The sequence below is a fragment of the Urocampus carinirostris genome, chromosome 14 (genome assembly GCF_059441175.1).
Source record: "Urocampus carinirostris isolate Australia breed hairy pipefish chromosome 14, RoL_Ucar_1.0, whole genome shotgun sequence".
NCBI lineage: Eukaryota > Metazoa > Chordata > Actinopteri > Syngnathiformes > Syngnathidae > Urocampus > Urocampus carinirostris.
Window position 1 is genome coordinate 10,628,528 of NC_142362.1, and position 27,300 is coordinate 10,655,827.

General features: G+C 38.6%; 1 protein-coding gene across 3 annotated transcripts in view; it reads right to left on the minus strand.

Moving 5' to 3' along the window:
* The window catches only part of epha3 (eph receptor A3), a 163,881-nt gene that overhangs the window by 69,610 nt on the left and 66,971 nt on the right, over positions 1-27,300 (minus strand). For all 3 annotated transcript variants that reach the window (XM_088353342.1, XM_088353344.1, XM_088353343.1), the window contains exons 4-5: positions 5,740-5,895; positions 247-597 (exon numbers count right to left, since the gene is read on the minus strand). In XM_088353342.1, coding sequence (XP_088209468.1) covers positions 247-597; positions 5,740-5,895 — 507 coding nt within the window. The remainder of the gene's footprint in view (positions 1-246; positions 598-5,739; positions 5,896-27,300) is intronic.

Here is a 27,300-nt window from a genome sequence, read left to right on the forward strand (position 1 = left end):
AAAAATTGGGATAACTGGTTGTGGTTAAGGTGTAAAAGTACGACTTGACCACATCAGACAATGACTTATCTCTCTGTCTATGAAAAAAATATCAGATGTCCGATTTTTTTGTGTATCCAACACCAATCAGAAATTCAAATGTTTTTTTAAACAGGGCAGACAAGCTCAACATGCAACCCCAGCAAATGCGGTTTCTGTAAACCCAGAATAATTCCCTGCAATTATCAACCATCTGTGGCATCTCACCGGCTTGATTCGTGGTGATAGTGACAGCGGCATACTGCCTCATCTTGGGTGCCAGCGACGATACTCCGTTCTGCGCCTCGATCTCAAAGGTGTAATTGGTGTGGGCAAGCAGGTCCCCGACTGTAACTGTGGTGTTTTGGAGACCTGTGGCTCTCGGAAGGAAGCGTACGTTGCTCCGGCAAGGTTCACACCGGGGAGGGCCGCCATTGCTCGCATCCACCCGACATCGCTTGCAGAGGACCGTAAAGGTAAGGTCCCTGCGGCCCCCGGTGTCTTCTGGCCAGCTCCAGTCCAAAATCACAGAAGTCTCGTTGATGGATGAGATGACATTACGGGGAGCCGAGGGAGGGCCTGGTGGTCGGACGAGAGAGATGAGGTGGAAGTTAGAACAGCAGGAGGTCGTTGGATGCACAGGATGGGAACATAAAGCAAAGGGAGAAGGGAAGTGAAGTCACAAGATGATGGGGAAAATGGGGAACAGCACAAAGAAAACTACATTTAATGACATATGGCAAATCCACTCACCGCTTTTTTATGAGTGCAATGTAAGCCAATACATCAGCTCAGGAGTTTTGAATTCTAGTTTTACAAGGTCTAGAGTTTTACAGTTTGTGTTGGCGACAAACAGAAAAGGTCATCATCTTTAATCCATATTCCTGATGTAAAAGTCGACCGTGTTTTGGATAAAATGGTCAAAGGAATGATCTTTTGCATTTATCATGTGTTTCTATTTTACTATTACTATGACATTTTTGTATTGTATTATTTTTTTTTAGATTTTTATCTAGCTTTTTCATCATATTTAAACCAATACTCTCCTTTATTTAGGAAAAGAGAGTTTTAAAAATGCTATAATTTTGGGGGGTGTTGGGTTGATTTAGGGGGTGATTGAGCACCCCCAGAAAATGCACTGTTTACACCCATGGATAAAAGTCATGGTTCTTAGCTGATTGTGTTTCGATCAGTCTATATTACTAAAAATAACACGAGCGTTTGGCGTAAGAGAAAACGACACACGTTTTTTGGGAAAAGAAGATCGATGCGTGAATCACTGTGTATTTAAAGGTCCTGTCCAAAAGCTGGAATTGTATCACTCTCTGTCGCCATCTCCTGGCTTAGTCATGATTGCAGCCTCAGTCAGCCCATTCATCAAGTGCATGCATTTCTTAGACAAGGTCACATAAATTCTTCTTCTTTCATTTTTTGGTTGTTTGGTTTGGTGTTTGTGTTTTTTTTTTTTTTTTTTGAAGGGGCGTCGTTACTTCGCAGATTTTCACTTTTCGCGGGTGGTTTTGGTCCCCATTAACCGCGATAACCGAGGTCCCACTGTACTTTTTGTTTTGGCACTTTAAAGCAATACTTCAAAAAACATATTAATACGCTATGGCTCCTCACCCAGAGTTAAGATCCTCACCCAGACGTCTATACATAGTTCAGGTTTTAGTTGCAGACCTTGTATGTCTCTGTCTGCTCCAAAAGAGAGAATATTTGGCCAGCTGACCAGATGGTGTTTGGGTAATAACAGCCTGTCATGACAGTTCCTCTAATTAGAATTCTGTCTTGAACGGAGGACGCCCATTTGCATGTTATACTGTTTTATTGCAATTGGCGAAACATGATGAATGACTTTTCTCTTTTAGTCCACTGCTAATAAATTAATACGTAATCAGACATCAGGGAAAGGGCTGATTAATAGTTTCATGGGGACCGGCTTTTGGAAAGCTGCTAAGATGAATCTGCAATCAATTTGCATCACAGGAGGACAAACAGAATCGTGTCGGCAGAAGAAAGCCTGAATCAGACCAATGAACATTTGTAACTTGAATGATCCGTGAATTAATGACCACAGCCTGAGGCTTATTTGATGTGGTTTTCTGTTAATAAATTTGAATCAATCAACTCACGTTTTTTTTTCTTTTGATACAAGGTTAATTTATTTCAAGGATGTCTACAATTGGAGAGAATACACACGTTGACACAATAAAACCGGTTTTGTTTACTAAACACTTCGCTACAACGACCATCATTCTACATTTTGATGTTGAAACATCAGTGTGAAACGTCTGGAATCATTTAGAGCAGGGGTCAGAAATCCATGGCTCCTGAGCCATAAATGGCTCTTCTTAGGCTTGGGGATCAAATTTAACTATCAGGCATTTATCTCTGGCGTTCTAAAGCCAGTTGTTTATTTTCCGATTTTGGTACGTGCGACCCTATAATGAGCGACCGTGCGATGGTCCAAAACATTTTGTGTGTGTTTTTTGCTATTTTTTTTCCCTTCCCCTCTTGAGAGATATGACCAAGCGAGCTCTGTTGTGGGCAAAGAGCTGGACAGCCTAACAACAGTAGCTGAGAGACGGGCACTGGAAAAGCTGCGGTCAATCATGGACAATCCATCGCATCCACTACACAGCATTATCTCCAGACAGAAGAGCACCTTCAGCGACTGACTGCTGTCACTGTCTTGTACTACGGACAGACTGAAGAGATATTTTCTTCCTCATGCCATGAGGCTCTTTAACTCTACCCGGCAGAGTAAAAGCCCACAGTAAACCACACCACCTACATTGCATATTACCGAATCTTATTGCAATATGTATTCTGTGTAGCACTATTTAGTTATTCTATATAACACCCTACAGTGGGCATTTGCACGTCACACTGGGTATTTGTATATGGTATTCTTTTTGCTTTATTATTGTATTGTTCTCAGCTCAGGGATGCTGCTGGAAATGTGAATTTCCCTTCGGGGATGAATAAAGTATCTATCTGTCGATCTATCTCTATCAAGGTAGATACGTGTGAGCCAAAGCAACACTGAGACACCCAAAGGTTCAGTCCAGTATATATAAGGTACATTCTCTACTACAGTCTACAGCAGGGGACGGGAGACCTTTTTGACCCAAAGAGCCACAAAATCAAAACATTTTGATTTTTATTCGGAAAAGAGCCACAATATATATTTTGAGACAATATTCAACAAAACCACTTAACTCACTTAGAAAACTTTATTCTTTAGCATATTTTATTTCATTGTGTAACTGAAGATTTGATAAAATTCCTGAAATAAGATTAATGCCAGATCCTGCGTCGACAAATATACCACAAATTGTCTCCGACAATTAGTTAAGATGGTTGAGGCATATTTTGACGCTTATTTTTTTATATACAATAGTTTCAAAACAAGGTGAAAGCGGTTATTTTGTGAAAATATTCTGCAAATGAGGATCCCGACGTATTTCGTTTCGGCGCAGACGTTGCATGGCGGTAAGCCGGAGGGAGTTCTTGCGTTCTTTGCACAGCTCCACCCTTCCCCCACCACTCACCCAATCAAATTCATTCGATGCTCTTCCGGGGTATTGGCGTAGAGTTTGTTGTTCACTTGTCAACAGTGAACAAAGATTATTTAATGAGCTTCCATACAAAGGATTTCTTAGCAATGATCAGCCAAAACGAGTATTTGGGTGTAACGCCTTGACTGTAAACTGTATTCAAACATGTGCCCTATATTTACGGAACAGTACCTCATTTCTACAGTGTTGGTTTTGCTTACCATACATTTTAATGTTTCTATCTTTCAAGTTTGAAATGACATGTAGAACATTTGCATGCAAACAATTTTGTCTCTGAGCAATACATACTAATGAAATTAACCATATATGCTGCTAATCTGGACATCTGTTTGTTTTTTTTTTTTTTGCAGTACTGGCAGTACTTTTATACCTAGCCACTCCTTTGCACATCTGTTCTCCTCTGCACTATCGTACTCCAGTGTTATTGTTATTGTATAGTGACATGTTTACCTGACTGCCCATTTTGCACATCTGGTTAGCTGCTCCTCTTGCACTCTTTGCACTACTGTATAATACTATACATAGCTATAATTATTTAGTATATTATTAGTACTTCAATACTCCAACTCAATACAACATTTTATTTATATCTGCACATTTAAGGAAACAGATGTATCGACATTTCGTTCTGTATACACGTATTTAAGAATGACAATAGAGTATATCTGAATCTGAATCTTAATCGGAATCTGGTCATTGACCCCAGGTCAACAGTCATTGTGTAACACCCACATACTCCGTTTAGGCGGTAGGTCATCAAGAAATCCTTTAAATGGAAGCTCATTTAACTATGTATGTTCACTGATGAGACACTTTTTGATGAAAACTCCCTGATCAAATTGTAAAAACCCGAAAACGTCAGAAAACCACTCTCAGCAATTTCACTGAGTGAGTGGTAGAGGTGGGTGGATCCATGCACACGGCGCAAGTTAATCCCTTCTCTCACTCAATGCAGCATGCGCCACAGGTAAATATGACAATATCCTTATTGTTTGCACTATTTTGTGACATTTTTACGAAATAACTTTGCTTGCACCTTATTTTAAAACCTTTATTTAGGACAAACATGGGAGTCAAAATGAGCCTCAAGACTCTGGAGTAACTGAAGGAGAGAAACACATTTTAAGTGGTATATTTATATGGATATGGGACATTTCATAATTTTAGATCAAATCATTAAATGACATAAAGGGAAATAAAATGTAATACTGTAATTTACCAAATCATCTATATTAGTATTACATGAAATAAAATGAAAACCTCATATCAGGGATTTTGTCTGTTTACTCACAAATACAACACCTTAAAATATTACAGCATCATCATCGGAACAATCATTTTTATTTTTAGTCTAGTTACTTGGCGATCTATGCCCTGCGATTGGCTGGTAACCAGTTCAGGGTGTCCCCTGCCCACTGCCCGATGATTGCTGGGATGGGCTCCAGCACGCCCGCGACCCTACTGAGGATAAGCGGTGCAGCTAATGAGATGAGAGATGAGACTTGGCGATCTGATTTTTTTTGTTTTGCATTAAACTCCTGTCTAGTTTATTATGTTTTGTGGGTTTCACTTGTTTGCTGTGCCATTTCCTTTCATAAGTACTTTATTTGCAGGGTTCGGTAGGATTACTTTAAGTGGATTACTTTCAATTACTTTTGGATTACTCCAATACCAAATATGCTAATAAAAGACCAAAGAAACTAAATATGAATAAAATTACTAAATTTTGTGCAGGCTTGGGGAGTAATGTAATACATGGAACGGCAAAAATGATGTTGGCAAGCTGTTTGGATTTATTTTCATTTTGTTTCTGTCGCATTTTATGTTAGTTTTGCTGGAGATCAAAGAGCTCAAAGCCAGGAAAGAAACCTTACCACGTGTTGTGAGTCATAATTTTATTCATATTTATTTTCTTTTGTCTTTTGTTAGCATATTTGGTATTGGAGTAATCCAAAAGTAATCCAGTTAAGGTAACCCTACCCAACCCTGTTTATTTATTATGTAATGATATACAAGGGCACATCAATGTGTTTAAATTTAAAATGTACACAAATGTGTGCCAGAGGAGCATGCCCCAGGATCCCCTGAGTCTGTCCACGCACTAGGGTTTGACAAGATTATCGGAAACACTGCAACTTACGTGTGCATGCCATGGAAGTCGGGTCTCCCTCAGCACGGAAGTAGTTTCTGTCGCATCCGCAATGCAATGATCCCTCGTGTTGAGCAAAACTGTGAGGCGGACACTTGGAGCACTCCACATTTCCCAGCGAGGACTTGTAAAAGCCGGCCCTGCACACTGGGGAGAAAAGAACATGACCTTTAGAATATATTACAATATATTCTTTTTTATGTTCAAAAATGTTTGATGTTGGCCCTCTTTGTTTTCAGTATCTATTAAACTATATACATTTATCAGTTTGTTTTCAAAAAGTAAACTCTAGTAGATTAAAATAACCCAGGTTGGGTCACAAACATGTATCGATATGACACAACTTGCCTTTTGTCAATACTTTTCTAAAATAAATACTTGTCATTTTTTCGTATTTTGTTTTGTTTGAACATATGAGTCAAACAGGCGGCCCGCGGACGAAATCAGGCCTGCCAAGGGTTTCAATCAGGCCCGCAAGACGACACTGATAGAAGCGGGAAATGAGCTGCAGTGTTAAATATGTCCACTTGATGTCATCCAACCCAGGAACCACTCGCAAAGCAACAGTCGTTGTATTTCTCTCTCTCTCTCTCTCTCTCTCTCTCTCTCTCTTTCTCTCTCTCTCTCTTTCTCTCTTTATCTTTCTCTCTCTCTCTTCCTCTCTTTTTTCTCTTTTTTTCTCACCATTTCTATCTCTCGTTCTCTCCTGTTTTCTATTTATCATTTTTTCTTTCTCACCCTCATTCTATCTTCCTCTGTCGTTTTTCTATTTTTGTCTGTGTCCTTTTTCTCTTTGGTTATTTCCTTTTTTTTCTCGCACTTTTTCCCTGTCATCCTCACTCCCTTTCTTTTTCTGCCTGTTTCTCACGCTCACTCTTTTTCTCTCTTTGTCTTTTTTTTTCTCTATCTCTTTCTCCTTTTATCTCTATTTTTATTTATGTATCTTTCTTTTTCTGTCTCTTTCTCTCCCCCACTCTGTCTATTGTGCTTTCTCTAGTTTTATCACTCTTTTTATGTCTCTCTTACTTTCTCCCTCTTACTCTTTCTCCCTTCTTCTCTTTCTTTTCATCTCTCTCCTTACTGCTCTCTCTTCATTTCTTCTTTCTCTAAAACCTACTAGTCCGGCTCCCGTGAGTTTTTCATTACTAGTATGTGGCCCCCAGCGCATATGAGTTTGACACCCCTGCGCTAGAATGTAATTTATTCAATGAAAGAAGGAGATAAATGTAAAAAATGAAAAATAGCCCCAAGATTAAGATACATCTTTTTGAAATACCGATGATATTATACCGGATATACAGCACAACTAATAAATGGAATGACAAGTGAATGTATGCAATGTAACAATGTGTAAAATTATTTAAAAATCATATATATTGACACACAGACAACATTAATCAAATTAAAAGAAAGCTTGAAACTGACACTATCATCTATCCAGAACCCCTCTTCTGAAAAATACAATAGTAACCTCGACCACAGGGAGGGTAGCAGAATATGTTGGCTCAGCAAAACAACACACCCGTGCAAAAGCCAATGACACTGCCCATACCACTACCGCCTTATCCATCACTGACATTGGCACACCAAGGTCCCAATGCTGCAGTAAATACTCTTCTACATCCAATCTAGCCCATGTGTGTCCGTATGTGAGTGCGCCTATACCCCCGCCTTTTGAAAACCGGTTTAAATGACCAAATATGATCCTACCACTAGAATGACAACCACAATTCTTGCTGACACACCCAGAAAACAGACCTACCCTGTCCCCTCCAGGATGATATTCCAGGAAATGAGACTTGACAGGCAGAACCCCCTCAACCATTCAAGAAAAAAAGAGGCAACAGGATAATTGCTTGCTCAGCAGAAACCCGCAAGGAATACAAACCAAAAATGCATACAACAGGTAAAAAAGAATGGATCTCACCCTGGTTCCAAATTGACCCTTTTCCCGATCCTGTTAACAATAAGCTGAACTTTGACAGAGTTCCTATGCTCCAAACGCTTAACCTTTCTGTACCGGGGAGAGTTTATTTCATTACCTTCGTTGGGCAGTCAACACTTGGCTCGAGTCCAGCTGGATCGGTCGACGTACAGGACTTATTTACGTGTAGTACAATCCAATTGGGGATTAGAAACAGAAAGGTGTAGGAGCCCTTTAAAAACCAGTCACATCAAAAAAATAACCCAGTTTAGATCAAACCAATCACAACCAATTACAGTACTTACAAGCTCGTAGTAAAACACAATTTGGGATTAGGAAGAGAACGTGCTGTGAACCTTAAAAAAAAGCCAGGTCAAGAATTAAGCCTGTTTAGATCTAAAGTCGCATGGTCCATCAAACAGGTTGACATGTCAAAAACAGGTTTGCTAATTTTAACATAAAACATTGACAACATCAAGTAAAAATGTAAAATAAAACTATGGACACTCATTTATTATTTTTTTTCCTGGGTCTTTTCTTTTTTGGAGGTTACTTTCTGAGAAAAAAAAAATAACGTTAGCAGTCTTGTTAGGCCCTGTTTTCATGTATTTATTCATTTTTGTATTTCTATTACTTGTTGTATTACAAGTAGTACATACTTAAATCAGAAAATCGCCACAAATAAATCACAAGGACCATGTTGTTTTGGTAAGTCATCTAAAATATAAAAATAAAAAACATAGAAAAAGAATTGTGTGGATCAAAAATCTGAATCGTTTATACGAAACAAGCCATTGTTTTTGGATGCGTTTCATTTTTACTCAACACTTTAAGTTAGATAAAGATCCCAAAAGGGTTGTGTTTTTTTTTTGTTTGTGTCTGAAACCATAGGTAAATATGTATCTTTAGAGCACAATGCATACCTGACAATCTCAGTCAATCACTCCCCTTATCAATGATTGCAGTTCTGCTTATTAAGCGATAACAAACCCTCTATTTACTCAAAATAAAAACAAAGGTAATTTGGGTGGGCAGGTTTATTTTATTTGCCAGATAGGCCAGTCTCTATTTTATTCAAAAAATGATTAACACAAACAATTATTTCATGATCTTTCTTAGTTCTATCCCCACCGATTACTCGCAAAACGGGCAAGACCAGATATGTCAAAAAAACATTTTTATCTATGTATTCATCCATTTTTTTCCCACATTAAAACCTATTTTACTTCATACTCAATTCCAATTGATCCAAAAACATATAACATTTGAAAAATAAGTAGAAATTGACAGGTATGATCAAGAATAATCAAATTATTGTCCATTCAAAAATAAATGAAAAAATAAATAAATACAACTCCCTTATTCAAAACTCTTTATCACAAAAGTATACTTGAGTAGTTACCAAGCAGGCTATATAAAACCGCAGGACTCTCATAACTGTTTTTAGCTTGAGAATTAATATCTCCACGCACACGTATGAAGTGTTCATATGACAGTAGGTGATTTGTTGTGTTTTCTTAACCACAACTGTAAAAATATTTTCCTAACGGCTGGAAGAGGATCATAAAAGTCTAGTTTTTTAGAGCCTCTGCCAGGAAAGAAATTGGGGGGGATTCCGAAACAGTGGCGATTGCAAAATCAGATTCCGCACAGGAGGAGCTAACTCCATGTTCCCCTGTCGTTTACTAGCAGTGTGTATACAGAGTATGATAGCATACGGGCAGTTAGTCATAAACCTTGCACCGGAACCCGTTTTAAACTCGGGAGAGTTTCCCTGCTATTACGCCGACCACCGGGAATGACCACAAAGCCCAAAGACTAATGAATGCACGTCTACCACCGACACGTCATAGTAAACACAGCTTGACTGTCTTTATCCCACGCGGTTCAACAATCAGACCAGAACTTTGTGTAAACGTCTTAAAACACATCAACGGATGATTCAGAAAGTCAACACCGGTGTGTTTTCCTAGAGAAAGCTACCCGGTGTATCAGAGCGCTTTGTCACTCCCGACAAAATGTCGCCTGAAACACTATCCCATCATTCACTTGTGAAGAGTGTCACAGATACACACACACCCAAACACACGAGCACACAATGGCAGCTGCCATGCGATATGTCGGTTGTATGAATAACTAAGGTTTCAATTTGCTCGATCGATACCCTGAGTTGTGGGTCACCCTCATCAATAATTAACAGCACCTTTGGTTGGTTGCCTGTTTGATTTGGCTATTGACTAGGGGTTTGTTAAAAAAGATCTTAGTGAGACGTCTCTAAAAAATGCAATCATTGGTCCTTATTTAAACAGTCATTATACCATGCTCATTTGCACTAGCCTCGTTAACTATGCATATAAAGTGTTTTATTGCATTGTTCTTTTCACAGGTGCAGCGATATATCAACCAGCCTGTTTTTCTGCATCGATTTTCTTAATTTTTGGGAAAGGATGATTGGCTGATCTTGTTAAACAACCCACTATATTTCACCAATCAAATGTCAAGAGTGAATCAGTTGTGTTGAGGCAAGTAACATGCCTTTCATATGTATTTAGGTTAAGTCAAGTCAAGTCAAGTCATGTTTATTTGTATAGCCCTTAATCACAAAGAGTCTCAAAGGGCTTCACAGTTCAAAGACTATTGCAAACTACAGACTATTATGACACCATCCCCTGATCTAAAACCTACATGAGGGCACACAATACACAGATATTGTCAAATACTTTTGAATCGGACTTGTCGTTAGAACAACGTAGTGAACATTGTCTGCAACGAGAATAGACATATCACTCCAGTATAGACATTCAATAAAGTTGCTCTACATGCTTTTTCATGATGCTCTACGTCACAAACCGGACCGATTCCCAGCTCCTCGATGTTATATGTTGAAGTGTCCTTGGGCAAGACACTGAATCCCGAATACCCCCAATAGCAGGTAGTTGCCTTGCATGGCTGACACTATCGGTTAGTTAGTGTGTAAAAGGGAAAAGTGTGAAGCACATTGTAAAGCGCCTTGGGAGGTCTTCATTGACTTGAAAAGTGCTATATAAATGCAGACCATTTACATTTACATTTACACAGCAGTTAAAATAATCGGCCTACCCACACCCAACCTATTAAAAAGAAGTCCATCAACCGACTGGCAAACACAGTAGTCCAGGATATCATCCATGACACCAATACTTCATCCCAATCCCATCAGGGCGCAGATACAGGACAATGAGATTTAGGGGGCCATCCTCAGGAAAAGCCTAACCCCCGCTGCCATTACCCTTTGAAACAACAGGCCACAACAGTCAACCCTCATTGCCCCACTGTCATATATGCAGGGTTATATATATATGCTGTGCCATTTCCTTTCATAAGTACTTTATTTGCAGGGTTGGGTAGGATTACATTAACTTGATTACTTTCAATTACTTTTGGATTACTCCAATACCAAATATGCTAATAAAAGACAAAATAAACTAAATAAGTATAAAATTACTACATTTTGTGCAAGCTTGGGGAGTAACGGAATACATGGAATGGCAAAAATGATGTTGGCAAGCTGTTTGGATTTATTTTCATTTTGTTTCTGTCACATTTTATGTTAGTTTTGCCGGAGATCAAAGAGATCAAAGCCAGGAGAGAAAGCTTACCACGTGTTGTAAGTCATGATTTTGTTCATATTTAGTTTATTTTGTCTTTTATTAGCATATTTGGTATTGGAGTAATCCAAAAGTAATTGAAAGTAATCAAGTTAAAGTAACCCTAGCCAACCCTGCATATATGTTTGTCATTCTGTTGTTTTTGGAATGTAATGCCTGTATTCTTCCTCCAGTACAGTCGGTCGAAGTAGATTTCCTTAAGGGGACGGATTAATCTAATCTAAATCTCATCAATCCAAAAACTTAAAAGATAAAGAGAATTTTTGGATAAACGGGCAAACATATTTACAAGGTAGTGCTTGGAGACTGGCCTAAATTTTAAGTCCATCCATGAAATAGTGCATGGAAAAAATAGTGCGTTGACAATTAGCAGCAACATAATTTAAAAAAAAAATGTGAAACAAGATATGAAATAGGCCAGATCTATTTTGCGTGCAGTTGGAAAAAAATGTGGTGGCTTCGCAGATACTGATTTTGAGATTTAAAAGGTGAACAAGTCCTGTGCCTGTTATTACAATCTGGATCGGCAACAAGCACGATGGGCATTTAAAAACATCAGTGATGAGCTGCAACACTGGGATTGGTGATCCCCTGAATTTCATTCTGACAGAGGTGTCACATTCACTCGGAAACCCTTCAGCAGATCCATTAACATTATATAAGACTCTTCTCACCCGCTACAACCTCTTTAACCAATTGCCCTCTGATAGGCGCTTCAGGTCCCTTAAAACAGGGACAAACAGGCCCAGGGACAGCTTTTTCCACAGGTTCATCACCACCCTAAACAAGCACGCGAAACTGTGAAAAATATATATCTTGCTAGTTGCATTGAGTTGCATGTGTACTTATATTTTATTTATTGCCTTTTTTTTTTTTTGCTGCTAAATTTTATTGCACTACTATTCATGGAACTACTGTTTGTTTCATTGTACTATTATTGCAGCTTGGACCACTTTCCAAGCACTACCTTTTAAATATTGTTGTCTATTTATCCTGACTATGTTTTATCTTACTTTTGTCTTCGAGGTATTTTCTACATGTTTACCCTGAAGTACAATGTCTGATCTCGTCACAGACAATAATATTACTAAAAAATTACGATTCATGATGAAAAAAAAACACTACAATATAAACATTGGTTTCTGTATGGTCTCTTGATTCTTTATTGTTGCATTGATTGTTGACACGGATAGGAAAGCCAAAATCATTTCTACCCTTGACCCAATGACCTAAATAGAAGCTGTATTCCGATCTATCATTGCTTCCTTGATAATCTTGACACAACATCAGAGACCTGTTTGGCAACACAAAGCAGTGAAGCAATGCGACATCCCAAGGATTGATTTTCTCTTTTTTTCTGGGCCTCATTTATCATCCGGTTTGCAAAAAGGAGAAGCCTGCAAAAGTAAAAGCTTATTTACCTGCCAACCTTCACTTGTTTAGAAGGACAATCTTACAGCGCCACAAAACACAAACTCATAATTTGAACTAAATAATATTACATTCATCAAAAAATGAGATCATGTTGGTGATAGAGGGTTACTGTCAAAAATAAATGTTAAAACAAAAGCTTATTGTCTGTGGTCACAATATAGTGTTTGGCAAAGGCGGATATTTTCAAAAGGATTTGACCACTAGAGACATATAAATCAGAATATAATTATCTTTTCTTGAATATGTGCAGATTTAAAGGCATAATTGTGGCAATTTTAAAATCTCTATTATGGCATTTTTATCATTGGTATATTTTCTGACGGTCTCCGACTACAGTACATTGAATCTTTTTCAATATGCCGTGTAATTTACTAGCATCTCGTTTAGTCTGTCTCTTTGACCCATCTGCAGCTTAGCCATAAAACTAGATTGAGGGGTAGAAAAGGTGATAGATGTCTGTAGAGGGACCTCCGATATTTTTTAATGTTTGTATAATTTAACCATAAGATTGGTTGTCACTATTTCACGCTATGTGTGAGTGTTCTGTTTTAAATCACACTGTTCCAATTTGAAAGCATTTGTCGGCGGATAAAGCATAATGCTGGGATTTGTTATCAAAACCAGCCAAAGCATTAATAGTAAACTATGTTAATAAAAACAAATATTGACCATGTACTGCTTACTGGTCTGCAATAATTATAACCAAAGGTCTTTCTGAAATGACCCTGTGTTGTTTATGTCCTTATCTATATTCATGTTAATTTGACTAATTCCCCTTTGAAATGTAAATTAGAAATATCAACACATGATGAGTAAAAATGCTTCTTTGTAACATGGTTTCACCTTGAATACATTCACTTTCATTTTATTTCCCATGAGTTGAATTCAATTCAGGGTTAAGGGGGATTAGATAATATCTGAGGACATGTGAGCTCTACTCGGGATTGATTGTCAGCCTATCACAGGAAAAAGGAATGAAGGGGACTCATACGTGGGAGTCTGATATTGTATAACCAGTAATCACAAAAAATCTAAAAGGGCTACACACATCGCCCTTACAACATCTCCTGATTTGAAACCCAAACGAGTGCAAGGAAAAACTCAAAAAACTTGAGAATGAGGAAAAAGTAAGAAACCTTGAGAAGGGGTCAAACATGGCGTATTCCCCTATACAGGAAGTCCATTAATGTTGCAAAGAAGCTCAACAGACAGTAGTGCACAGTCAATATCAACGATGAACCTAAATAATGATTTAAATCGTTCAAAAAGTCCAATTGACAGCAACAAAGAAGACCATGTCCAAAAATCTCAGCTGATGCAGCATGTTGTGGCATGACGGTAAAAAAAAGCTTCATGAAGCGCTGATGCGCCCTATTATGTTGGAAAAACACCCTAACAAACAGAATGTTATTATTTGCAATAATTTTGAAAAATGAGTACTGTTTTAAAGTTCAAAGAGTTTTGAACAAAGCTACTCCATGATATTTCATTTCTAGAATAGGCCCAAGAAATATAGGTCATAAAAATAACTAAAATTGCATGTAAACCCCAAAATGGTGTTGCTTTTGTACTAGAATACGGCATTTGATGTTTCAATTTATTTAAAGGGCCATTTAAAGAAGGACGAAGAAGCTTAGAGACCATTTCTTCCCCAGGGACCACACCACCTAAAACAAGCACGCAAAACTGTAAAAATATATACATTGCTGTTCAAAGGTTTGGGGTCACCCAGACAATTGAGTGTTTTTATGAAAAGTCACACTTTTTTTTTTTAATTCAAATGATTTGCAAAAAAAGTATAGTCGAGACATTGGTAAGAAATACTGATTTGTTATTAAAAACAAAAACAAAAAAACTCTAAACTTTTGAACAGTACTTAATTGAGAATTGTTGTTGCCGCTAACTACTATTCCACTGCGTCTCATTGCACTCTTGTTACCATGCACTAATACTATTTTTTATTGCACTATTGTCATAACCTAGGCCAGTATTTAAGTACTATGTTGTGAATATTTTTGCCTATTACTTATATTTTATTTTTATCTTCATAGTATTAACTATGCGTTTGCGGTGGAGTGCAATGTCCAATCTCGTTGCATACAATAATTCTCTATGTCTTTACCAATTTCAGTAAAGACAATTGAGTCAATTACATTGTTAATGAATGAGCTGATTCCTTTGTGGGGACCCAGGGAGAAGGATCGCATTGCCCCGAGTTGCCGATTGGTCTATCTCTGACAATTGTTGGGTTATTTTTGTTTTCAAACAGAATTGACTGCAAAAAGAGCAATTTTACCTCAAAAGAAACCATTGTTGCATGGTCGAAAATTATTTTTTTTGCTCCAGGAAACTTTCTCAGTAAAGGCTTTTTCTTGTAACAGAAGTCTGTGTGGCCCTTTGAGGCTTTTTGTGATAAAGGGCTATACCAAAAATTGTTAATTGACGTGACCTCTTTGTAATATACTCCTCATTTACAAAAATGCATTTCCTCTAAAATGTGATTGTGGGCTTGTGTAAAACCACTGTTGTTTGAAGGACAATAAAGTGGGCCAAAACAAGGGAGTACGTCCTATAAACCACACACACACACGGCAAGGGGTGGATCAACTCCCCTGCTGTATGCATCAAGGACGTTTTCACCGTTTCATACACGGTCCACACTTCGGAAATTAACCGGGTCAGTGAGGAAATCCAGGACAACCGGCACATAAGCAGCAAGTTACCGCTTGTAAACCCTTACGCTTTGTGTACCGGGGCGGATACGTGTGAAAAGTATAGCATGACACTGACCCTTTCACGCCCTCGCACTTACCCATGCACACACTCACGCATTCCGAATTTTGTTCCCTGGAAACGCACATCTCACCAGCCAACATTTAAAGCTATTCGCCCACATTCATCCTTTTCGAGACTATTGTGCCTATTTTAGCGCCTATCCACTAGCATTGCACGGCACAAACACCAGCTGCCCCCATTTTGGTAGTTCAGAGTGTTACTTGCTGCTCGAGTCGAAAAACTATCGCAATTTTGTTACAACTTCCAGTAGAATATAATATTAAAACTTTCCATCATTCCAATAGGACATATAGAGTTAGCAAAAAGATATTTATGACAACATGGGTTAAGTAAACAAAATCATAAAGAAATCAGAATTCATAATTAATATTCCCCTTATTTTGTATGTGACATCCATTTTCAATATTTGTGACTATTTAATAATGGATTTGCATTAATGTTTTTACAAAACAGGAAAAGATTACTCGAGCGGAACGTTAGGTGCTTGTATAGTGTTTAGCGTTGTAACACTTGTAACAAGTACAATATTATAATTGACTGGAGACCTCATTACTTTCCAAGAATAAGTTGCAAACCTTGAGCAATGTCATTACTTTCACTTTTATTATGATTCATAATTGTATTGAACAAAACAGTAAAAGCAGGTTAAAAAATATATTACAAAGTTTTGTTAAAATTAATTGTAAACGCTCTCGAAAGAGGCTGTTTTTTTTAACCTAATTCTAATATGTAGATAAATAAGAATACTGATAACCGATATGGGTATTGTGCCGATAACAGACATTTTCAAATAATTGTACCTGAATGAAGGCCAATACCAGCATTGGTTGCATCTAATGGCCAATCAGAAATCAGAAATGTCAGGAAGTATAATTTATCAGTTGAAATGTTAATTAAAATATCATATTGGAATGTTAACGCTGTTTATTTGGTAAACGGTCTCAACAATTACCCTTATGCAGTTGTCATAAAACTAAACACAAGGTACAAAAGAGTTCTGTTAGCTTGATAATGAAACATAAATTCTCAGCTTAGCTAATACATACAAATAAATATTCACACAAAAATATGTATTTATTTTCGGAAGGGAGAAGTTGAAAGTAGTATCACCAAATATATAATCGATTGATCTTATGCTTCAACTTTTTTATTCTAACTAGGGGGTGACAAATTGTTTTCAGCTCGGGGGCCACATAGTAAAATAAACATTCTTAGATGGGCAGGACTAGTAAATTAATGGCGAAAAAAGTGTGCCTTAGCTGGAGGGCTGGAGGTCTTTTCTGAGGCTCACAAATAAAATATAATTAAGGGATGTAAGATATGTTTATAAAACAATTATTGGGAATTTTTCCCCTCATTTTTTCTCTTCACTAAGAATTAAACATTTGTACTGTTATTCAACTCGACACAGCATTTGTAAAAAAAAATAAAAAGCAAAAAAATAATCCAACTAATTTCCACTGCAGTTTATTTAAAGCATACTTGAACGTGAGGAAAATAGCAAACAAAAACTAATCTAAATGATTGATTTAACGATTAAATTGTCTTTCTGCTTTTATTTTGCATCATTTAATGAAAAATTTTACCTCTCACATACTTTATATCCATTATGGATTTTACAGCATTGCATTAAACAGTGCATCTGAGACTTTTATTTCATCTAAAATAACATTGGGATGGGTTTCCTACATTTTCTCTGGTTGATTAATGGTAGTTAGCAAATAGCGTTACTACGGATGCTTTGTGAATGGCTTTGGCAACATCCAGTGGACATATTTAGGCAATTCATTGTTTGGTGCTTTTTTTCTCTTGTGCTTCTCTGAGCATTGTTTCGCGGGTTATATACAATGATGTGGGGGGCCACATTTAGCCCCCTAGGTCATAGTTTAACAAAGGTGCTCGAACTGTATCCATAATTCATTTCAAGGTCCACCATTACCTTTCAGAAATCCTTCCCCCTTTGTTTTTGCCCCCCTGATCTGATGAGGTTAACCCAGGATGCCAACATTGACTCCCCGAGAAAAAAAAAGCCCTTTTGCACCCCACAACTTAAGAAAAACTCAACTGGTAATACGACTTTCATCTTTGGGGCTACATGAGGACATGCGGAGGACACTAAAACGCGAGTGTATATGCAAAAAAACACACAGACAGACGTCTGCACAAAATCCACATACTAAGGAGGAGCAGGGTGGCCTTTCCTCACTACAGGCAACGTGACAACATTTCCCTCAGTGGTACTCGGCATAAGACAGTCTTAAAAAATGAACGCCAGGACCAATGAAAAAAGAAAGCCGTTAGTCACCAAAGAATCAGGAGAAAGATGAAAATAAGCTTTGTTGTGATTTACAGAGCTGCATGGTTTTATGCTCTAAAAAGCACAGCACGGCAGGTTTAAGATTTCGCCATCTGGTTTGAATATATTATTGGAAAATTAAAAAAAAAAAAAAAACGAGAAAAAATATGTCAAAATTAATTGTATCCAGGTTTTGTTTCGCTCATTTGGCCTTTTTTGTCTCTACAATAGTTACATTCACTAACGATGCCTTACAAAGTGTATTTGTACGTTATATTTTTTCTGGGTTCATTCTTATTAATTAAAATTATTCTATCAAAATGCCACACAAAGAAAAAAAGGATTCAACAAAAGTACACACTTGATAGAGATTTTCACAATGCGGATATACATTTTTTGATAATAATCACAAAACCAGGAAATGGTAAACCAAATTTATGCAGTTTTTAGTAAATACATTTTCATTTCAGATTTTCTTTTCACCTGAAAAAATAAATTATTTTTATACATGATGACTACATTGAAACATTGCAAAACAATTTGGTAAAATAGATTGTGAATTTTGTTTTGTTTACATTTATTTTTTAAATCCTTTTATTGTGAAATAAATAATAGAATTTACCACATATACGGGATAACTGCATCATTTGAATTGATAAATATTGTTGTTCGTTTAAAATAAATAATTCTTACAATGAGGAGACACATCTTTAGCCATTTATGAAAAAAAAATAATTGTACTTCAACTTTATATTCTTTAATATATTTAAAATACAGTAAAACAACATCAACAATAAACATGGTAATAATAATAAAAAAAAGAAAAAGAAAAAAACGAAGAAAAAGAAGAAGAAGAAAAAGAAGAAAAAGAAGAAAAAGAAGAAAAAGAAGAAAAAGAAGAAAAAGAAGAAGAACAGTAATGATGAAAATCATAATACTATTATTCATATTGAACAGGCAAAAAGTCTTGCTAAACTCGAATATGAAGAAAAAATAAAATTGAATTCAGGTGGGCTGTGCGAATCTGCAAGGTTCTAAGCCGAATTTTGCATCAAGTCATATCCTTTCAGCGCAGCAACACGTACCTATAACCACACTAGCTGTGAAATACTGGTAAGCATCCAGACTTTTATAAGCTTTTAGATCAGCATCAGTGTATGGGTATACCCATTTGTAACATGGTAGAAATCTTGTGAACTGAAGTAAGGCAGAATTACCAAATTGGTTAGATCTGTGAATACGTAAGTAGGAAAAAGGTATGGGTCGGTAGATAGCCCCTACTATTCTCAGTTTCTCTAAATACCGGTCTTTGTTCTTTCCGACGAGGTAACCCTCTCATCCCACGGCTGCACAATATGTTGTTGACTATTATAGCCTTCTTGTTGTTGTTTATTGTTTACTGGCCTCATTCACAGGTATTACTGTTTACTACGGTTTACTGCTTTCCGTCATGGCGTCGGCACCTTCCGTCACGTGGTTATGATCCCGAAGTCCAGAATCAAGAGTCTTCAGCTGGTACAAAATGCTGCAGCGAGGCTTTTAACTAGGACAAGAAAGTCCGATCACATCATGCCGATTTGGGCTAACCTGCATTGGCTCTCTGTTAGCCTGAGATGTGATTTCAAGGTTCTCTTAATATTATACAAAATCATACATGGACTTGCTCCCTCATATCTTTCAGATCTGATTCCCCCCTATGATCCGGTCCGAAGCCTTTGTTCTGAGAGCGCCGGTCTTCTGGTGATCCCAAGAGCCAAGGAGTGTTCCGCAGGTTCGAGAGCATTTTCCATCCGGGCATCGGTGCTGTGCAATGCTCTCCCCCCTGAGATCCGATCTGCAACCTCAGTGGAAATGTTTAAATCCAAGCTTAAAACACACTTCTACTCTATAGCATATGAATAACCTATACTTTTCGTGGACAATATGTATTATTTGTGATTGCAACATCCTTTGCTGTCTGGTCTTCCTGAAAGAGGGATGCCACATGTGCGGTCCCTTTTCAAGATTTCTTCATTTTCCTCATGTTGAGGTTTTTTAGTTTTTCCTTGCCCTCATGTTGGTTCCAGATAAGGGGATGATGTAATAATAGTCTGAAAAATAGTATGTGTAATAACCTGTGCAGCCCTTTGAGACTCTTTGTGATTAAGGGCTATACAAATAAAAATGACTTGACTTGACGTGTGTGCAAAGGGTCAATAATTGAAGCCCCGGCATTGGTCGAATGCATGTGCTCGTGTGCGTGTTTATTGGGAATGCATGGAGGCAGGTGTGTCAGCTGGTTTGGCCAGAGCAACGTTAAATCATTTCCCAACTGACACGCTTCACCATGGGGTGCAACGCCATGTGTTGGTGCACACTGACAGCGGGAGAGAAACCCAGGGCAGTGGTTACTGGGTCACTGAGAGAAGGGTAAACCTTTCTATAAATCAGCAAAAGCTCCTTAAACACTACTGAGTGTGTGTTTTATGTGTGTGCGAGCGGGAGATAGAAAGATAAAAAAGACAGACAGTATGAGAGGCCGTTTGAGAGGTAAATCATATTTGTATAACGTATAACATCATACTCTCACATGTGCAGAACTATACTCTCATACAGACACAGTCGTACCCATGCTAAAACAATACTATTCTCTCACACACATGCTACTTTACTATTTGTAGGAGTCAATAATAGCGTGTGTGGGGCAGGGTTGGGTAGGGTTACTTTAACTGGATTACTTTCAATTACTTTTGGATTACTCCGATACCAAATATGCTAATGAAAGACAAAAACAAAACAAAATATGAATAAAATTGTCATGATTACCTAAGTGGAGCCACCTGGGGTAATCATCTGGCGCGCTGGAATGCGCCTTCTGATTGGGTTATGTTCGCTATTTAGAATAGAATAGAATAGAATATACCTTTATTGTCATTGTTACAAAATGGGTTAACATATTGTGACAACGAAATTGGGCATGACACTCCAGTTTTACACATTCACAGTGAGGTATGAGCCAAGAAGATAAAGGAACAGAGAAGATAAGGTTATAAAACAAGGGGGATAAGGCTATAGTTATCATTGACATGGTATTTACACAAGAAATGTCGGCATGTGGGATGTTACATACAGTGTTGTCGTGATACCGTTGGTATCGTAAGGGTTGTGCAATATTGCATTTGGTGCAAAGTCATCATAGTGCAAAAAATAGTCAACATATGCATTGGTGCAAACATAGACAACATAGTGCAGAAAAAAGGAAATGGTCAGACATTGTGCAAGGTGAGCAGTAAACGTAGTGCAGTCGACATGTGCAAGAACATAGACATTAGTACCATTATATTCGTATGAGGTAGTGTTGGCACAAGTTTTCAGGTTTTTTGTGCTGTGTCTGTTTTGAGCAGTGAACAAACATAGTGCAGACAGCATGTACGTGAGTACCATTTTACATTCGTGTGAGGTAGTTTTTTGCAACAGTTTTCAGTTTTTTTGTGCGGTGTCTGTTTAGGGTGGTAATGGCTGTGGGGAAGAAGCTGTCTCTGAGTCTGTTTGTTTTTGCTTTGTGTGACCTGTAGCGCTTGCCGGAAGGCAGCAGGTCGAAGAGGTGGTGGCCGGGGTGAGAAAAGTCCATGATGATGTTTTCTGCTCTGCTGAGGTAGCGAGAGCAGGCAATGTCCTCCAGACTGGGCAGAGAGCAGCCGACGATTCTCTGGGCTGTTTTGATGATCCTCTGGAGCTTTTTCCTGTCTGCTGCTGTGCACCCAGCATACCACACCGTGATGCAGTATGTTAGGATGCTCTCCACTGTGGCTTTGTAGAAGGACACCTGCAGCTGCTGTTTTAGGTTATTTTTCCTGAGCAATCTCAGGAAGTGCAGTCGCTGCTGGGCCTTCCCTACCACCGCTCTGGTGTTTGCAGACCAGGAGAGGTCGTCGGATATGTGCACACCCAGAAATTTGAAAGAGTGGACTCTCTCTACACAGTCTCCTTTTATGGTGAGTGGTGCTGGATTCCTGCCATTCCTTCTGAAATCCAGAATCAGTTCTTTTGTTTTTGTGGTGTTCAATATGAGGTGGTTTTCCGAACACCACGTTGAAAGTGACTCCACCTCATCCCTGTATGCCGCCTCGTCCCCTTCAGAGATGAGGCCGATCAAGGTGGTATCGTCAGCGAACTTAATTATAGTATTTGTGGGGTGGGTCGGTGAGCAGTCGGAGCTGTAGAGGGTGAAAAGCAGGGGGCTCAGTGCACAACCTTGGGGGGAGCCAGTGTTCAGTGTTAGGGTGGGAGAGACGTGGGTACCGAGTTTCACCGACTGTGGGCGGTTGGAAAGGAAGTCCATTATCCAGTGGCAGATGGAGGGAGAGAGTCCTAGGTGTGCAAGTTTCTCCACCAGGATCTCCGGGATAATGGTGTTGAAGGCTGAGCTGAAGTCCAGAAAGAGCATTCTGACGTAGCTCCCCCGGTGGTCCAGGTGTTTCAGCACGGTGTGAAGTGCTGTGTTTATGGCGTCGTCAGTGGAGCGGTTTGCCCTGTAGGCAAACTGGTGGGGGTCCAGTGTGAGTGGCAGGGAGTTTTTGATGTGCCGGGACACTAACCTCTCGAAGCACTTCATGACCACAGGCGTAAGAGCTACAGGCCTGTAGTCGTTGAGGCTTTCCACTGCTGACTTTTTGGGGATGGGAATGATGGTGGATAGGGTGTATTAAAGCATTCTACACCGAGACATGGGTGTCGGAGGATTAATCCTGTTGTTCTACCTGATCTCCGTTGCCGACCCGTTTCCGAATCTGCCTACGCCCTGCCCGCCTGACTCCTGATCTCTCTTCCGAACACAACGACGCCCTTCTTGTCCAGCCCCAACCAACAACACGACGATTACGCCTGTCCGCAACCATTCCCGCCAAGCCTTCACCTGCCTGTCAAGTCTCGACAATCCGTCAAACAACGGATCGAAGATTCACGTCTTGTCATTCCTTACTTCCAATAAAAGTATTGTACGAACGCTCTGGGGTCTCCTGCTCTGTTCTGGTAATCCTCTTGACAAAAATTACTAAATTTTGTGCAGCCTTGGGGAATAATGGAATACATGGAACGGCAAAAATGATGTTGGCAAGCTGTTTGGATTTATTTTCATTTTGTTTCTGTAGAATTTTATGTTAGTTTTGCCAGAGATCAAAGAGATCAAAGCCAAGAGAGAAAGCTTACCACGTGTTGTGAGTCATAGTTTTATTCATATTTAGTTTATTTTGTGGCAGCACGGAACCGCAGTGGTTAGCGCGGTTCTAAGGTCTTGGGAACCTCCTGTGTAGGTTCAAATCCAGCTACGGGACTTACTGTGCGGAGTTTGTATGTTCTCCCCGTGCTTGCGTGGGTTTCCTCCGGGCACTCCGGTTTCCTCCCACATTCCTAAGACATGCATTTCAGATGGATTGGCCGGTCCAAATTGTCCCTAGGTGTGAATGGGCGAGCGAGTTGTCTGTCCCTGTGTGCCCTGTGATTGGCTGGCAACCAGTTCAGGGTGTCCCCTGCCCACTGCTCGATGATTGCTGGGATGGGCTCCAGCACCCCCGCGACCCTACTGACGATAAGCGGTGCAGCTAATGAGATGAGATGAGTTTATTTTGTCTTTTATTAGCATATTTGGTATTGGAGTAATCCAAAAGTAATTGAAAGTAATCCAGTTAAAGTAACCCTACTCAACCCTGGTGTGGGGGAATATATAAAGTATAGTATTTGTGTGTGCAAGCATGGTTGTGTGTTTACGAGAGGTTAATAGTATGTGTGAAAGAGGAATTTAGTGTGTATGAGAGTATAATAGTATGTGTGAGAGAGAGCAACAGTATGTATGAGAGACTATATTACTGTTGGTGCATGGGTTTGAATCCGTCAGTATGAGACAATAGTTGTGCATGTGTGAGAGTATGTACTGTGAGAGCAAGCATGATTTATTTCACAAACATATTATGAGACAGTGACTAACACAATGCCCTTGAATGTGTTTTTTTAAGCACATGTGAACCCAGTCTTTATTTTGGCATTGCAAATGCACTTATTTCATGACAGACTTTAAAATACATTTTCTTTGAATAACCTCCATTCCAGTATGAAACCTTGCAGTGCTCCAGATTAAAGACCGTAAATTTGTACTGTATTATAGACGACAAAAATAACAAAGTGGCACTAGAGAAACCCTAAAGTCATTAGGGGGAAACAGTTTACTGTAAATCACAGCTAGGATAACTGCTGGCTGTTTTTTAGACCTTCGCTTCGACACAGCAAGAAACGACCATAAAAATGATTTAAAAATATTATACCGTTACAGTTTTTCAGTGTGCTTATACAGTGTCCCAATGTGCCAGTTATTCTTTATTTACTTTGCTTTTAAATGTCTTAACTGTGTTATTGAGTTACACTGAGTACAATGAGTATAACTGAGTACTATGTGATTCGTTTCTTGCCAAGATCAATCATGGCAAACTCATTTTAATATATGTGCTACTTTACTGAAAAAAGGACCTTTTTTTTCAATACATTTTAAATTAGTTCCACTTGTCTATTGTCTTTACAGAATCCCTTTTTCATAATACTCAAAATCATTACTATATATTTAGATTATTGTATTTTAAGAAAACTGTAAGGTGCCTCGACATTTCTTTTTTAATGCATTTTTTTTCAATACCTGTCAACATTATGATTCAAACTATTTTATGATAATTGTTTTTGTCTGTTTTTTAGTAACTTTGATGTATTGATAGCAGTTTTCTTGTATTTTTTGATCCTAGCAAAGAACAATGGTGCATTGCAACAATGTCCAAACTATGGCCTATACATATTTTTGGACTACCAACCATTTTTAAGTGGCCTGCAGTATATATAAATAGTCTATTTGTTCCTCTCATTCACTTTGCAGGTTTTCCTTTTTTAGATACAGATAGAAAAATACTTGATTCATCCCCGTAGGGAAATTCACACTTCCAGCAGTATCTTTGAGTTGAAAAATAAATTAATAAAATAAAGATATGGAATACAAAAATACCTAGTATAACGTTTTGCTATAGGGTATTTAAATAGTGCTACGGAGAATACACACTGTAATAAAGATGGGGTAATATGCAAATATGGGGGTGGGGTTTAACGTGGGCTTTACTCCCCCGGGTTGAGTTAAAGAGCGTCATGGCATGAGGAAAAAATGATCTCCTCAGTCCGTGCAAATATGTAAATGATCTATTTAGAATTTTGTGAAGTACATAGAAAAACATTCTGATCTAATGTTGTGTTTTGTTTTTTGGTAAAATACTGCTCTACTTTTTTTTAAACGTTTGCACTATTTTTCATTGCACTCTTATTACAACTTGGCCAGTTTCTAACCAGTATGTTGTAAATATGTTTGTCTTATTATCCCGACAGGATAATTAGGATTTTATTTTGTGTTTCACTTTAAAGGGAATGCTCCAGACTTCCTGTGCGGAGTTTGTATGTTCTCCCCGTGCTTGCGTGGGTTTCCTCCGGGCACTCCGGTTTCCTCCCACATTCTAAAAACATGCATTTCAGGTGAATTGGCCGGTCCCTAGGTGCGAATGAGCGAGTGAGTTGTCTGTCCCCGTGTGCCCTGCGATTGGCTGGCAACCAGTTCAGGGTGTCCCCTGCCCACTGCCCGATGATTGCTGGGATTGGCTACAGCACCCCCGCGACCCTACTGAGGCTAAGCGGTTGCAGCTAATGAGACTGTAAAGGGAATGTGTGAAGTATTTAGCGAATCCTACGGGTGAAATAAACTCTTTAAAAGAAAAACAATTCTGATTTGCACATTAAGTAAAAATACAATAACTACATACATACATATATATACCAGGCATTTTTTTAGATACTTGTAGGTCGAGCAATAGGCATTTATTTCACGTAACATGAATTTCACTTCAAGGGAGCTGACATCATTGTCCGCCAAACTGTTGTACATGTACCCATAAAACACAAAACCCTGTCCGATTTTTCCTTTTTTTTCCTTTATTTTTATTCTTTCTTTGCAAAAGGCTGGACGAAAAATATATGAGAAGGAAACATTTCAGTCTCCGTAATTTGGGCTTTGTGGCACTCTTTTTCAGCTGCACACAATAAAGCTAAATCAAGTGGTCAAATATTGCACACTGTCCCTTTAAAGTCTTTATTAGGTGTTAAACCGGGGGTGGCATGTTTAATCTATTTGTAAACAACGCTACATTGTAATCAAAGAGAATAAAGACAATACAATGAAAGAACTATTCAGAAAACGATTTGGGAATTTGCTTTAAAAACAAACAAACAAAAGGCAGCCCAGAGCATGTGACTGGCGTCTTGGCACAGATCATTTTTCTATCCTCTAGTCCTACCCATCATTTATCACTCATGTGGCTCCTCACCAGTAGTTACACTTCACAGAGAAAATTTCATGTACCGAAACATCCTCATCCACACCAAGCACCAACCAAGACGAAAACCACAAAGTCTTTGTTATGGGCATGCGCTATCTCCCTCAGCAAATTTGAGTTTCATTTCCACTCCAGATTTGTTTTCATGTACATTCACAAAAATGCACACCTGCCAAGGGTAAAAGAAGCCCACGTGCGGACGCAAGCCCGGAAATTTCACCAATGCTTACAGGTACAAAAATGGTCAGCATTTCCAGGGGAAATTCTCCAAACGCTACCAACGGACTAAACTTGGATCGGGCACAAACACAAATCACTTTGTCAGAGGATCCTGTGGTGATTCATAAGAGCTCAGTGAAACAACTCTCTAGGGTCCAATTAAAATCCAAAGACATTTCTAAAATGATGGACACTCGTGAGTTTGAGCTCAGATGAAAGGAACAGAGATGTAAAATAATGCCGGTGCCTTTCTTTGTGGGCTTCTTCCGAGAGCTGGCCTGGGTTTCCTCCAGGTGCTCTTGTTTCCTCTTGTAAAAAAAAATAAAAAAATCAGGAGAAAAAGGGCTTCAAAATTATTTGTAGGTGTGGCGAAGATACTTGATAAATTGGCAATCTGTACACGACAGACACGTGATTTATGGATCACCCGTCCCGCCTCTTGTGCAATATCATTTGAGATAGTCCTGTCCCTGAAGAGACATTTGACTAGGAGGAAAGGACGGTTGCAACATTCGGGCTCCATGCACCTAAGATGTCTAACAGTTTCCCATTGAGTGTCTCTGTTGTTATTTTTGCATCCAGTGTAAAAAGTCAAATTATCACCCACATACATAAATGAAAACACACAGTGTGAGTTTGACGAAAATAAGTCTTACTTCCCTCACGGAAAACAATTCAGAGAGAATTAAGGTCACTTACTGTTGGATTAAAAAAGACCAGCCACGAACTATTGGATTCTTGGTAACATGTTGTGACCAGGCATTGACTAGTAACACTTTATTACGGGATTTCTATAGTGTGGAAACATAATACAGATGTACGTTTCAAACATAAAGCTTATATTTTCCT